Source organism: Echinops telfairi, unplaced genomic scaffold, assembly GCF_000313985.2.
Source record: "Echinops telfairi isolate 266 unplaced genomic scaffold, ASM31398v2 ScPeMD7_70;HRSCAF=299, whole genome shotgun sequence".
NCBI classification, from domain to species: Eukaryota; Metazoa; Chordata; class Mammalia; order Afrosoricida; family Tenrecidae; genus Echinops; species Echinops telfairi.
The window spans coordinates 62,690,334-62,705,380 of NW_022103968.1; the positions used below are offsets into that span (position 1 = coordinate 62,690,334).

Here is a 15,047-nt window from a genome sequence, read left to right on the forward strand (position 1 = left end):
TTTTTGTCTGTAGCCTTGAAATGTGTCTACTAAGGGCAGCAGATTGATGGGTTGTGTTTTCTAAGCCAGTCAGCAAGTGTCAGTCTTTTAATGCCTGAGTTCAAGCCATTGCTATTCAGGGTTATTATCTCCATCTGCAGACTCTGTGATGTCATATTATACTTTTTGTGTTGGGTGTTTTCCTTCTTTCCTTTCTCATTAGTGTGTTGTGCATGTGTGCGTGTGTATCATTCTTGACTTCTTTCCATCCTTAAGCCAATGCTCTCTTGGGGTCTGTTTTCACTCTGTTGCCCTCTGGGTGAGGTTGTTCTATGTGGCGATCTCTTATTTATGCTTGATAAGTATTGTTCTTCTGCTCATACTGGGTCAGCAAGGATCTTTTGTGGAGCTGGGTTTCTTCTAACGTATTCTTAGAGTTTTTCCTTGTCTGGGAAAACTCTTCTCCATCTATCTTGATCGATAATTTGGCTGGGTAGAGTATTCTTGGGTTTACGTTGTTTTCCTTCAATTTTTGGAATATGTTACTCCACTCTCTCCTCTTCTTCATAGTTTCTGCTGATAGGTCTGAGCATATTCTTATTTGGGAACCTTTATATGAAATTGCTTGTTTTTCCCTAGCTGCTCTCATGATTTTCTCCTTTTCCTCAAAGTTGGATAATTTAACTATTATGTGCCTTGGGGACTTTTTCTTGGGATTCAGTCTATCTGGTATTCTTTCAACCTCCTGAATGGGAATGGTTGCCTTGTTTTTTCATTCCTTAAGCTGGGGAAGTTTTCCTCGAAGAATTCTCTCACTATTGTTGCAGATGACTTCTTTGTTGTCTTTTCCTCTGGTAAGCCAATAATTCTAATGTTGTTCTGCTTCATAGCATCAGGCATAGCTCTTAAGTTTTCTTCAGTTTTTCTGACGATCTTATTAGATTTTTGTTCACATTTGTTAAAGTCTGCTTGGCTGTCCTCCAAGTCACTGATGCAGTTCTATGATTCCTCCAGTCGATTCTTGAGGTCTGTGTTTCTGCTACTTATTTTTGTTATCTCCTCCCTAAGCTCCTGTATTTCCCTGTTGGTGTATGGCCTTTATCTCCTCTGTCATCATTCTTTTTATGTATTTTTTCCCTCATATCCTGTATGACTCCAAGCAGCTTTCTGAAAATTTCTTTCTGTGGCAGCTCAATGTCTGCTTCTTCTATGCATGTCGTTATGTTCAGGACAATTTCTGCCATTGCCTTTTGTTTCTCCTGCTTTTTCGTTGAGGTCATTGGGGTTGATGGCTGTTCGCATTGCATTGTTTTAGAGGATCCAGGTGCCATTTTACAGGGAGTCAAGGAGCACTGGCTCTCTCTGGGAGACTTGTAAGAATGCTTCTTCGAACTCCCTACAGCTAATTTCACTATGGAATTAGCCTACCAGTTTATCCTCCTGTGGCTTCCCTCTCAGGGGAGTGCCTCAGAAGGCTGGTGGGTTGCCCATTTTGGTGTTACAGAGGTATGACAGAGATTCCTGCAGCAGCTTGGAATGTTGACAAGTGTTGGCAGAGCAGCCTTAGTGCCCCAGGCACACAGGCAGGAATTCCCCAATAAGAAGTTGGGCAGAGTGTCCCTAGGTGGAGTTCATCAGGGCTTTCCACAGCCTCGGGATATCTACACAGGGTGGAGCTCACCTAGTTGAGTGTGGGTCAGGCATAAATGCCCTAGGCTAAGGGGAGTGGTCTGGAGGTCAGCAGAAGAGTGTGAGATAATGGGAAAGAGACAAAGAGGAGAAAATAAAATTGAAAATTAAGCTCGCTGAGCCTGTGTGGGGATATAGTGAAGAGAGGGAGACAAAAGTAACAATGTAGTTGAATTTAGATCCCCACCCATGGAGCTGCAAGGGTTTAGTCCCTGCACCGAGGCGGCGGCCGCAAGCTATATCTGTGCTGAGAAAAAGCCCCTGCGCAGCGCTCCAAGACCGTGGGGGGACAGAGAGAGGAGATGGAAGCAAAAGCAACAATGTAGCTGAACCCTGATCTCTGCCTGTGGAGCCACAGGGTTTAGTCCCCGCCTGAGGAGGATGCGGCGGCAGCAGCAAGCCGAGAAAAAGCCCCTGTGTTGCCCTACAAGACTGTGGGCGGACAGAGAGAAGAGATGGAAACAAAAGCAACAATGTAGCTGAACCCCGATCCCTGCCCATGGAGCCCCAAGGGTCCAGTCGCTGCCCCAAGACAGGTGGCAACAAACCATGGCTGTGTCAAGATCTAGCCGCCCGCCCCCCCCCACCCCACGGGTTCCAAATGGTCCCGGCTCTGGCAGAGACAGTGGCGGGACCAATGTCAAGCCCCAGCCATCCTCCACCGAGGTAAGCCAAAAGCCCTCAGCCCCTCAAAACCCCGTGAGTCTTCGCCTACTTATCTTTATGATGCTCCTCCTGCATTCCAGCAGTGTTAAATGTCCCTCTAAGCAACTCTCCTAGGCTGAATTCTGCAGAGTCCCCCTGGTATGTGTCACTCCATCGCCATCTTCCCAGAAGTCCTGTTCACTGGTATTTTGTTGAGGATTTTTGCATCTGTATTCATAAGAGATCTTGGCCTCTAGTTTTTAAATTTTTATTTATAGTGTTTATTTATGGTTTCAGTGTCAGGGTGATGTTTCCCTCATACAGTGAATTGTGGAGTATTCCTTTGGAAGAGTTTAAACAGTATTGAAAGAGCATGGTTTCAAGTTTTCTAGAAATATTTACAGTGAAACCGTCTGGGTTGGGGCTTTTATTGTGGCTCATCATTGATTCCCTCTCTTCACTTGCTATGGATCTGTTGAGAATTTGGGTAGGGTGTGTACTTGCCTACTTCATCTAGTTCATCCAGTTCTTGTACACTTGTTCATATTGTTGTCTTCTTCCCAACTTCAAGAGGGAGGTTCTCAGTCTTCTCCATTAAGTATAATGTTGAGTGTTGGCTTTTCACATGTACCCTGAATCCTACTGAGGGACTACTTGAGATTCCATTCTTCTGTTGGGTTTCATCACGACAAGGTGTTGTCTGTCATCAAATGCATTTTCTACATCTGTAGAGAGGATCATGTAGTTATCTTTCTGTGTTCTGTAGATACAGTGTATTACGTTGATTTTCTAATATGAGCTAGGCTTAGTTCTTTAAAGTCACTATTCTTGGCTTAACATTTTGATAGTATGTTTTGTTTCTTTCGATATTTTCCATGAAATCACCTTATGTCTGGTAATTCAGATATCCATAAATGTTACCTATTTGTACCCTTGATTGCTTTCACTGATTTTACTCTTGATACCCAATTTCCTTATCTTTGTGATTTATTTCCCCATCGTGTCAGCAGCTCATAAGTTGACTTAGGATTAACATGAAATTCTTCAGAGAAGCTTTGTGATTACCTTTGGCATTGCTGGGCAGTACTATAAAAAATGGAATGAATTGAATAGAAATGCTCATTTTGTGGTCTTCAATTACAGAATGGTGTGAATTCAGGCCACAAACGCTTGTGGGCTCTGTTGTTACACAGAGGTTTTTAGTCAGGAGGCTTCTCAGGGATTTTAACCTATGTTGTTGGAACTAGAAGTCCCATAAGTGGTTCTTTCCCCTGTGGCAGACCATTACGTATTAAAAAATCCCGTCCCATGGAATTTTTCTTCCTTACATTTGTTTTTTAGGTGGCTCCAGTGTTCTTTATTGAGTATGATGTCGATGATTTCCACCGCCTTCACCCCACCCCGACCCCAGCCTTTCGCTGAGTGCCTTATGACTGTCTGTGGTTGGCCACATAGTCTATAGACTGAGGGTCAGCAAACTTTAGAGACAGAAGAGTCAGTCCTGCCCCACACAACAGTGTAAAAATTGTTCAAGAGCCATCCATATACTTTTAGAAACAAATGAAATCACCATTATCTGAAAGTGAATATCTTGTGGAAGAGTCATTTTGTGAAACAACATCTAAGAGAATATTCCCGAAGTGAGCTATGTTCTACTCTCGTTTTCTAAAACACACAAATAAAAAGTCTTCACATAGTTGATGTCTATGCACATCGGCCCTATAGGACAGAGTAGAATACTTCTGTGGATTTACGAGATCCTAAGTCTTTACAGGAGCAGAAAGTGTACCCTTCTCCCAGGCACAGCCGGTGGGTTTGAACAGTTAGCAGTCACCCCTGAGGCTCTGTTTTCTGAACTACATATCGTATTCTAAAATTTTTGTGTAGAGTTTTCTATAGAAGGTGAAGGAAGTTGAATAACATCACAGGTAGATTTTGAGGCTTCCTGGGACCTTCTGAGTCAGACTGGATGCAAGCCCACAGGACATGCTGCTGCTCTGCAGAACTGACCTCAACTCTAAGCACTTTGTCTTTTGCAACTTAGAATGCACAGTGACACAGAGCGCGTGCCTGGTGCCCCAGCTGAATGCATGCATGTCTATGTGGATAATGGTCACATGCTTCATGAAGACTTCCTGAGTGAAAAAATGCCCGACTTTTCTCAGCTAATGGTTTCTTCTGACCACTGGAACTTTGTATCCAATGGAACGTTTGCCCTCTATGTGGGTTTTAGGAAATTTTAGTAATGACTCTTCTCATTCCATCTCTTCTTACACCACACTGGATATCGCATCTCAATTTTCCTTATCAGTAGATGTTAAAGTGTGCCATTGGGTGAATGGCTGTGATCTTCCAGGAGCTCACTTTTCTTCCTTGTACATGAAACTCCTAGCTCCTGTCTGAGGTTTTCTGAGTGTCTAGGAATGATTAAAAACTACAGTGTCTATCTTGCTCAGTACTCCGCTTTTTACTTATTCTGAAGATTTCCTGTCTCTCAGATATTATCAAAAGATAGGCAGATGAATATAGAGAGCCTGTGTGGACCATGATGTAATGAAGGCTCAAGTTCACCATCAGGAAATGTTAACTGGATTTCTATTTTTTGCCAGCTACTAATATGCTAAAAACACAGTTGCGTTTGAGTTGACTTCTGCTTGTGCCCATCCGTGTGTCAGGTGTCCGTAGCACTGTGTCCCATATGGTCTTCAGTGACTGGTGTTTCTGAACTCGATCTCCAAGGCTTTCTCTGAGGCACCTCTGGGTGGAGTCGAACTTCCAACCTTTAGATTAGCAGCAGCAGGGCACATTCATAGATTGCATCACCAAGGCACTCACTCCATGACTGTGCTAGGTGCTAGGAGTATTGGGATGACCAAATTTGTCCCCACCCTTAGAAGTGTGGAATCTTTTCTTGTGTGTGCTCAAGACAGTGCCGAGGAATAATTACCCTGTATGAAAGAGCCAAGTGCCCCATCAGTTTCCTAGACTGTAATCCATTTCTGCAGATGGCTGCTCTAGTACAAGGGCTCACTCGTCTGTGCCAAGACATTTGGAAAGTCGCCTACCTAACCCACTGAGTGGAAGAGACCCGCATCTGTGGCCATTCCAAAGGAAGGTGGTTCAACACCATGTGGGGGCTATGGAGCAGGATCACTGATTCCATATCTGAGTAGAATTTTATGGAAGATGATTTCTCAATGGCTGTGTGGTACGGGAAACAAGCACAGAATAAGTTCCAGGATAGCTGGTGGTCCCACATCATTTTCTTGAAGAACAATGACTGATTTGCCCAAAACATAACCCTCATCTGACCTGTGGAGCTCTGTTTGCCAAAACTGTACATAGATGATTCTTTTATTTTAAAAAACCCACAACACAGTTCTCAAGACAAAATGGCATTTATTAAGTCCCTAGACTAGGTGAGATAGCTTATTGTGCCAGCCTGGCTGATAAACGCAAGTAGGATTAATTGAAGGGTGGAGAGATAATGGCTTGGTGAGCCTCGCCTTTCTTGTCTCTCGCTCTTTGATCATCGGACCAGTGTGCGGCTGCCTTGCTTGTTCTGTGCCTCAATTTAAAGGGTACACTACCTGTGGGACGCCTAGCCTGTGGACTGTGTCGCTGTAAGTTGAGGTCCCTTATAGACATCTCTGGAGCTGGGGACTGGCAGTTGGGACTGGTGGTTAGTTGACAGTTGGTGATCTGCCTTGTGATTGGCTGCTGTGCTGAGATAGCCTCGCTCTCTCTATAAATAGAGGGAGATCTGGCAGCAGATTAGACTTGAAGGACTGCTAGTCTCTCACAACTCTCTCACATGGGAGTTCGTTGCACTGAGCCATTTGTAGTGCTTTATAATTTAACTGTTCATTTCTTGTATTATATATTTATCTGTATTCTCAGGGATTTTAACCTATGTTGTTGGAACTAGAAGTCCCATAAGTGGTTCTTTCCCCTGTGGCAGACCATTACGTATTAAAAAATCCCGTCCCATGGAATTTTTCTTCCTTACATTTGTTTTTAGGTGGCTCTCTAGAGAACCCTGTCTAACACACTAGGGGTCCTCAAACTTTTTAAATCGGTGGCCAGTTCACTGTCCCTCAGACCCGTTGAAGGGCCAGAATATAGTTTTAAAAAAACCAGTAAACTAATTCCTATACACACTGTACATATCTTATTTTGAAGTAAAAAAAACAAACAGGGCAAAAACACCCAGCAGGCCGGATAAATGTCCTTGGTGGGCTGCATGTGGCCTGCAGGCCGTAGTTTGAGGACACCTGTCCTAGACCATTCTTTGACTTCCAGGTGGCTTTAGGAAACCAGTTTTCTCAAGGTTCACAGACCATCTGAGGGCAGTAGCTTGAGTAGTCACCTCCATCCCTGTGGAATCCAGGACGTGCAAACTGTGTGTGCCACCCATGCATTGCATCGTCCTAGCTGGGAGCCACTGAGTTCTGTTCCCACTCACAGGACCCTGTGTAGGAGAGTAAACATCACCAGTCCTGTGCCGTCACAGTTGTGACGTTTGATCCCAGTGTTGCAGCCACTGTGGTGCGCGGCTCACTAGAATTGTGGGTAACTCCATCATTTCACCTTCCTGAAAGGATTTTGATATTTAAAAGTCAAAGCCAGCGATTCTGATGCTTTTGAGTGGACTAGAGTTCCCTGTGCAATCACAATTGGACTAGACGAGACGATGGAGATGGAAATGGTTGCCCGTAGATGGCCTCTGGACAAGAATGTCTTTGTCTAGACCAGCGGTTCTCAACCTGTGGGTCGCAACCACTTTGGAGGTTGAATGACCTTTTAACAGAGGTCGCCTAAGATCACCAGAAAGCACATATTTCCGATGTTCTTAGGGACCGAGACCCCACTCCTCTATCTGCCTCCAGGCGGGTCCGCCCACATGCAGATATGCCCACCTACGAACACTCGGAGTGAAGACTGTTACCCATGCTACACCATGCTTCCAGACAAAATTATATTTATTTGGCATTAGAAAGAAATATTTCACAACTTATAATTACATACTGCTTTTGTGATTAATCACTATTTTTAATTATGTTCAATTTGTAATGAAAATACATCCTGCATATCAGATATTTACATTCATATCAATAGCAAAATTACAGTTACGAAGTAGCAATGAAAATAATTTTATGGTTGGAGGTCACCACTATATGAGGAACTGTATTACAGGGTTGAGGCATTAGGAAGGTTTAGAACCACTGAACTAGACAGTGTGGACCTTCTGCTCACTCTTAGTAATTTTGACCCTTCCCTGAACTGGTTCTAGACCAGCTAGCAAAGCCCCCTTTCCCTTCTCATGCTGCCTCCAGTGTGTGCCGCACAGCACGCTACCCAGCTCACCTCTATTTCTGGGTCAGAAATTTCGAGGGCCGGGAAGGAGGTGCGTGCTGAGCGCCCTTCCTAGCTCCCAGCCCCACATGACATCTCCTCTTTATTCTAGGTAACCTCTGGCGGGACAGAAAGCATATTGATGGCCTGCAAAGCCTATCGGGACCTGGCCTTTGAAAATGGGATCAAAACCCCAGAGATGTACGTACTCGTGGTGGTTCATTCCTCTCGCTTCACAGCTGTGTGGAGGAGTACTGCCAGGTGAAACTGAGCCAGACCGTAGCTCTTCCTCTTGACACACGCAGCCCACTGCCCCTGTGTCCTGCCCACTCAACCCTTCTCGTCGCACATCCAGCAAAGGGCTGAATGGACCAGCAGCACAGTGTGAAGCTCCTTCCTGCCCCAGCCCAAGTTTATCCAAGTGATTAGTCCTCCAGCAGTGAGGACAGCCCTCTTTCTGCATGGGAGCACACAGTGGGAGGGTTGTCTTTGTGAGTCCTGTGTCTTTAGGTTAAGCGATCTGGAGTCTCAGGAAAGCTCTGCTCATCTCAGGTCAGCCAAAGATGCCTAAATAGACTGCCCCAGGGCCCCCTTCGGAAATCGCAGCCCAGCACCTGACTTTTGAGAGGGACAAAAACAAACCCAAGAACAATCCTTTTAGAGATGGGCCTGCAGGCCCCATATCCATCATTGTGGCTGTTGGACACCTCCAGCCCTCCTAGCAAAGTGTGGGGACATGGCATCCTTGGGTTCAGAGCTTTCTGCCCAGGGGCACTGGTTAGGAATTCATTTGCATCCGGTCTCGTGCTGTCCTTCATACTTAGTCAAAGAGGATGTAATCAGCTGCCAGTTTCCGTCTTCTGGGAGTCCCTGGTGGGTCAGTCCTTGCTCAGCACAGAGTTGTTTAACCACTAAGGGGACAGTGGAAGTGTAAGACTGACGTGACTGAGGGAAGACAGAAAGCAAATACTACAAAGTGTTGGCAGAAATTTCTATAGAAAAGTCTGTTGATCATATTCTGGTTTTCCTTGAAAGTAAAAACAGTATATGCGCCATCTAGGGAAATGTGGGGGAGAATATCAGAAGTGTACTGATAATTAGATCAGCTGCTAACTGGTGGGCTCTTGGAAATCCTATTTTACCCAAATTTACCTTATCGCATAGGGTGGTGCCCCAAACTGCCCATCCGGTGTTTGATAAAGCAGCCAATTATTTTGGGATGAAGATTGTGCGAGTTCCCCTGAACAACACGATGGAGGTGGATGTGCGGGTGAGTAGCCCTGGACGGTGTGCTGTCTGCCCTGGGCTCTGAGAAGCAGGCACCGCATTGGACTGACTAGCTTCCCCAGAGCTACCTCCGAGGACTCGGCACGGCCTCTGGCTGTGGCAGCCAGGCTGTGCCAACTGCAACCAGCAGTGGTGATTGATGGAGCTGCAGTCTTTTCATGGCTAAGTAACTTCCCTTGGGGAGATGATCTAATCCCCCGCCCGGGTCTTTAAAGCCTTGGGTTTTGTTTCCTCTTCTCTATTGGTAAAGGACAAACTACCCCCAGACCCTCACCGGGGTCTTAATTGGCCTGATAGAGGGCCTCTTGTTGTTGTTATAATCATCGGTCTTTTTTTTTTTAACTTTACTTTTAAAATTTTTATTGCATTGTATTTTAAATTCAAGTTTACACAGTGATATAAGTTACTAAAAAATACTTTTCTTACAAATTGGCCATGACACTAATTACATTTTTCATAATTTACTAGCATTCTCAGCATTTTCATTCTGTTTGTTCTGTGTCCATTATTTAATCTAGCTTCCCTGTTGCCGCTCCCATTTCATCTTTGCATTATGGTAAATGCTGACCACTTTGGTCTCATACAGCTGGGTATTTAAGGGAGCACAGCATTTACATCAGTCGTTTTGTGCCTGGCATTTGTGCACAACTCTGCACTTCTCAGAGGCCTCTCAGCAGGACAGTTGAGCCTTGCACCAATCCAGGAGGTCCTGAAACTGTTGGTTTTATTACTGTTCACTGATGAGGAAACAAACGGGGCAAAGTGAACATCACTCCAGGTGTCCCTGCCAGAGACCTTGGGCTGGGACTTACATTGGCTCATTTGCCACCCAAACCAATAGTCTCCTCACCCATCCCCACTCCCCAGCCTCCCCTGGGGATGTTCTGTTCTTATATTGTGCTCACAGGCAGTTTACCCCAAATGGGCCCCCTGGGGTGTGCTTGGGTGCTGCCACAGGGACGGGCTTCTCCCGGGTTGGGGAGGGGGAGGAGCTGACTGCCCAGGTTCTCTTGGCAGCAGAGGAGAGCACAGTGGTGACCTGGATGTTCTCTTTCCTCTAACCCTGCGTCCTCAGGCCATGAGAAGAGCCATCTCGCGGAACACCGCTATGCTCGTCTGCTCCGCCCCACAGTTTCCTCATGGTGTGATCGACCCTGTCCCGGAAGTGGCCAAGGTACACGAGAGCCCTGGGCTAGTCTAGCAGCCAGTGTGGGATCTTCACATGGAATCCACTGGTGCCGAGCGTGGCAAGGAGGAGCAACGTTGATCTTAGGGCTGACCACGTTGTACTCAAGAGAGTTCGTGAGCCCTGTGGTCAGCCCTGCAGCTCTGGGCCTGAAGGCACTAGCTTCTGTTCTTGGGGAGGAATAATACAAGGGAGAGGCCTCTGTTTGAACTCATCATTCTGCAGTGAGATTGACCCTGAGCTTCAGATGAGGAATAGCTACCCTTGGGAACCTGCTCACCAGAGGATGGTGTTCAACGGGTGGCCCCTCACACCTTTTCCCACTACAGTTACTAAAGGACTTACCCCCTCAGGGTACCACCCGCTTCCTATTGGATTGTGCAGTGACTTTGAGCTTATATTTAAATAGACACAGATTGTACATTTTTGGTGAACAGTTTGAAGAGTAAGTGCATTTGAAAGATGAGATTTATATGGCATGTAACAAAATAGCCAGCCTTTGTTTGTTTTTAAGATACACTGATTCAGACCCCACGAGCTGGTCTTGATAGCCACCTCTCCCCCTGCATCTTGTAAAGTCTTCTTGTTTTCTCAAACTAGCTGGCTGTCAAGTACAAAATACCTCTGCACGTAGATGCTTGTCTGGGCGGCTTCCTCATCGTCTTCATGGAGAAGGCAGGCTACCCCCTGGAGCAGCCGTTTGATTTCCAGGTGAAGGGTGTGACCAGCATTTCCGCGGACACTCATAAGGTGAGCTGAGCCCAAGGAGAGCGATTGTGAACCTGAGGAGCCAGTTGGCTCATTTGACTGCACTGCACTAGCTGGCTGAACCCTTCCTTTAAAAGGACACATTTCTGGCAGCTGCTCTTACGGGGCCAACTGCCTCAGGAGGGGAGAACAGGAGGTAGAGGTGCAGGCTGCAGTGAACAAGAACCTGTAACCTGTATCTTAGCATTGGCTAGGAGAATACAGGTGTCCGCTGGCTGGCTGGGGGACTGTGTGGCTCCTCTAGTTGCCCTTGTGAAAACATTCCCTGAAGCCTTGAGCTTAGTGAACATGGCAGGGAGAAGAGGCAGGCGCTGATGGTGGCATTCCTGAGAGCGTGGCAGCTGCCCTGATGGTGCTGCGGTTATGAGTTGAACTGTGATCCAAGCCGCTCTGTGAGAGAAAGAGGGAACTTTCTTCTCCTGTAAAGAGTTACAGTCTCAGAAACCCACTGTGGGGTGGGTAGTAGTGTGTGTGTGGGGGTGTCACTGTGAGTCAGTATTGACTCGATGGCAGTGAGTGAGTAAAGAGAGTGTGGGAATGTCATGACTCCCAGGCTACTGGGCTCATGAACCTTGGTGACGAGAAGAACCATGTGCTTAGGAACTGCTGCCTTGTGAGATGTGAAATGCCTGTGCCTGTCACCTCTGGTGGATGGACTCAAAATCAAGGTACTTACTACCGACCAATCATTGCCATTATATTGACCCTCTAGGACATGGTAGAACTTCCCCTGGCAGTTTCCAAAACCATAACTCTCTCTAGGAGAGGCTGGTGGTTTCAAACTGTCACCCATATGGTGCATCACAGCCCAAAGTGTAACCACTACGGCATGTCCTAGAAATCAAGGTAGGAACTCTTGGAGATGATCTCCAGGTGTGGCAGAACTCCCAGCAGGTTCAGGATCGGTCCCTGTTTTCGGTGTGCTCCCTGAGCCTGTTGTAAATGAGTCTAGGTAAGACCTCTTGGTCTTTGCTAAGGAATCAATGCATTTTCCTCATGATCCGTCTTTGCCTTACAGTCTCCGGGCCTGTCTCCTTATCATCTATCTCTGTGTGATCAGAGAATGATTAGTTCCACGTTCGCCTCAGTGAGAGCTAATTGGCAGGGCACATTTTGATCAGGAAAGCAGTCATAGTTTATTTATAAAGCCAGCTTAAGTCACCTTTTGATTCAGAGCATCACAGTGCTCATAAAAAGGAAATGTCATACCAAGTTAAAGGCTTGGCTTGTGATGCTCGTTAAGGAGCCCCGGTGGTCCAGCGACTAAGTGCTGGGTTGTTGACCAGCAGCCGCTCAACAACTGCTGTAGAACTCATGGAGGATGTCCTTCGGGTCTCCCTGAGGCAGGTTCGACTCGACGCATCCTGTGATGATCGTGATGTTAGTTTATGCTGTCTGGTCCGGCGTCCAGTGGAGCCTTCGCTCTGACATACAGGGTGGAAATGGGAAAGCACATGCCTGGTGACAGGAGGCCAACCGTCACTGGGCCTGGCACTGCCCTTCCCTGGGCCTCAGGTTCCTCCCCCTACACATCCCGTATGTCCTTTCCACCTCGTGACATGAATTTGAATCCTTAAAGTGAGTGGGACACAGACTACAGAGAAAATGCTGAGGAAGCGCGACGTGAGGCTGGGTGGTAACCCATCTGGACAAGCCTACACTCTGACCTCTCTGCTTCTTCCCACTCAGTATGGCTATGCCCCCAAAGGCTCCTCGGTGATCTTGTACAGTGACCAGAAGTACAGGAACTACCAGTTCTTCGTGACTACAGACTGGCCAGGTGGCCTCTATGCATGCACCGCCATGGTTGGCTCACGGTCTGGCGGCATTAGTGCAGCCTGTTGGGCCACCCTGATGCACTTCGGTGAGAACGGCTATGTTGAGGCGACCAAGCAGATCATCAAAACTGCTCGCTTCCTCAAAGCAGAGTACGTGTGGGCCACTGGGGTTCTGCTCTGTCCCTTGGGTTGTTTGTTTTTGTTTTTCTGTTTTAGCTTGTAGGCAAAGGCATTTTCGTGCTCCCTTAGCTGAGCCCCAATGCAATTCCTTGTGACCAGTAGTGGAGGGTGGCCAGGTAGGAGTGTAGTGCTAGCTTGGGAGGACAGTCAGCTAACATCCTCTGTTGTGTCAGTGGAGTGTCTTGGTAGCCGGACATCAGGGCTGCTCTGCAGGCCACCTCTTCTCTGGACACGTCTTGCCGAGGGCATCCACACAGGGTGGTGGTGGAGACAGAGGTTCAGACTGACAGATCAGGGGTGTGAATTTCTAGCACATTTCCAGGAGATCTGGTGCTGCTGGTGTAGGAATTGCACTGGACAGTTGTTGGAATACAGAGTCTTGGGAGATATAGAGGGCATGCGCAAGGAAGGAGTTTAAAATTTGACCTCCTGTCAGCCTGGAACTGGCTGCACTCTCTGTGCAACGTGTTGCCCACCCTCCCTCTCCCTGACCATGGGATGTTGGAAGGTAAAGGGGAGGGGTCAGGAGCCAAGTGCCATTTGAAAATCCCACATGTGGTTCCTCTGTGCTACCGATTGAGAGCCACTGTACCCTTCCTTTCTCTGGGGATTACACACATGACTGTGGGCTTTTCAACACTGTAGGGGTGGAGGGTTGAATTTCCCAGAATTCCACTCTCCTCCCCGCTCCATGAATTGGACTTTATTTCAGTGTCATAAGGAAAGTGCACACTGAGCATGTTTGACGGGGCTGGAGGACTGTAGTGAAATCTCTTGTCCTCCAGCCTTGATTTGGCACAACACTGAGTCAGGTCCTCCTTGGCCCAGCCTGGTGCTCGCATGGCCCTGTGGGCATGTCACCAGCTGAAGGTAGGGCAGATAGGCTGGGAATTAGGGACGCAGGTGCATGTGACCTGGGTGGGCCTCGGAGCTCTGAGTATTCGTTCACATTGACTCATGCCCCTGTAGGACCCTCTGATCCCAGCCTAGTTTCCTTGATTTATGAGATGAGAAAACCAGAGGTCCACAGGTGACTAAGGAGGCACCTGTGTGACTGGACTGCCTTTCTTCCCTCCCTCTGGTTTTCAGGTTGAAGAACATCAAAGGCATCTTTGTCTTCGGGGATCCTCAGTTGTCCGTCGTTGCTCTGGGCTCCCATGACTTTGACATCTACCGCCTGTCTAACCTGATGAGTGCTAAAGGGTGGAACCTGAACCCCTTGCAGTTCCCGCCCAGGTAAGCTTGCGGAAGCCTCTTCTGCTCCCCTTGCTGCTTGGCTGGCAGAGAGCCTGGGCATTTGAAGGTAGACTTTGGCTGGTGGAGTCTAGAGTTTCTTCTGCCTTGTCCCCTGGCGTTATGAGACGTAGCCCCTAAGGACTTGACACCTTTCTAAATAAGCTTTAAACTCCTTGAGTGTCTAGGTAAACTTCAGTACAGCCTCCTGGGACCAGGGGTGAAGGAGCTTTTTTCCTCTATTCTCTTTCTATCCCTGTGCCCTTCAGTCTATCCATACATGGCAGCCAACTGATTCCAAAGTGCCTCGTCATTCCTGAGTAATAGGTAGCTCAGGACCCTCCGATAATCTGTAATCGTTCAGAGCCTGCCAGGACCTTGGTTAGTGCACTTTCCTAGCTACCCAGGCACCACACCTGGAGAGGAAGAGTCCGCGCTAGCTGACCAGCCTGCTCAGTGCCCACGATCCCGTCTCCTTTCACCTGGGACCCGTGACTAGGCCTTCTCAGTGCCCCTATGCCCTTCCTCCTTCCCAGCTGTGTTCTTGCTTCTTTGCCCAAAGTTCCTCAAGAGGTCGGCCCAGCGGCCCTTCGCTGTCAGAGTTGATCTAAGAAAGAAGAGTCTCACTGGTGGGAACATGGCTGTGGGCAGAGGCCTGACCTGTGAGGAGGGCGGGACAATGGCTCTAGCTCTCCATACTGCTAGCTGGGGACTGCTACTCATGGGATGCTCTCCTAGAACCTTTGCACGCCCCCTCTCTCCTCCCACAGTATTCGTTTCTGTGTCACGTTACTCCATACCCGGAATCGAGCAGCCATACAGTTTCTGAAGGACATCCGGGAATCTGTCACCCAAATCATGAAGAACCCCAAAGCAAAGACCACCGGAATGGTAGGGACACTGGCTTTTCTCTCTCCCTGGAAGAGCAGGGGGCGGTGGTGGTGCAG

At 47.6% G+C, this 15,047-nt stretch overlaps 1 protein-coding gene across 1 annotated transcript in view; it reads left to right on the plus strand.

The window, feature by feature from the left end:
• LOC101638049 (sphingosine-1-phosphate lyase 1-like) overlaps positions 1-15,047 on the plus strand; it is a 53,561-nt gene that overhangs the window by 37,006 nt on the left and 1,508 nt on the right. Inside the window, exons 7-13 of the mRNA XM_013004236.2 lie at positions 7,781-7,869; positions 8,833-8,938; positions 10,031-10,129; positions 10,742-10,891; positions 12,599-12,837; positions 13,957-14,103; positions 14,871-14,991. Coding sequence (XP_012859690.1) covers positions 7,781-7,869; positions 8,833-8,938; positions 10,031-10,129; positions 10,742-10,891; positions 12,599-12,837; positions 13,957-14,103; positions 14,871-14,991 — 951 coding nt within the window. The remainder of the gene's footprint in view (positions 1-7,780; positions 7,870-8,832; positions 8,939-10,030; positions 10,130-10,741; positions 10,892-12,598; positions 12,838-13,956; positions 14,104-14,870; positions 14,992-15,047) is intronic.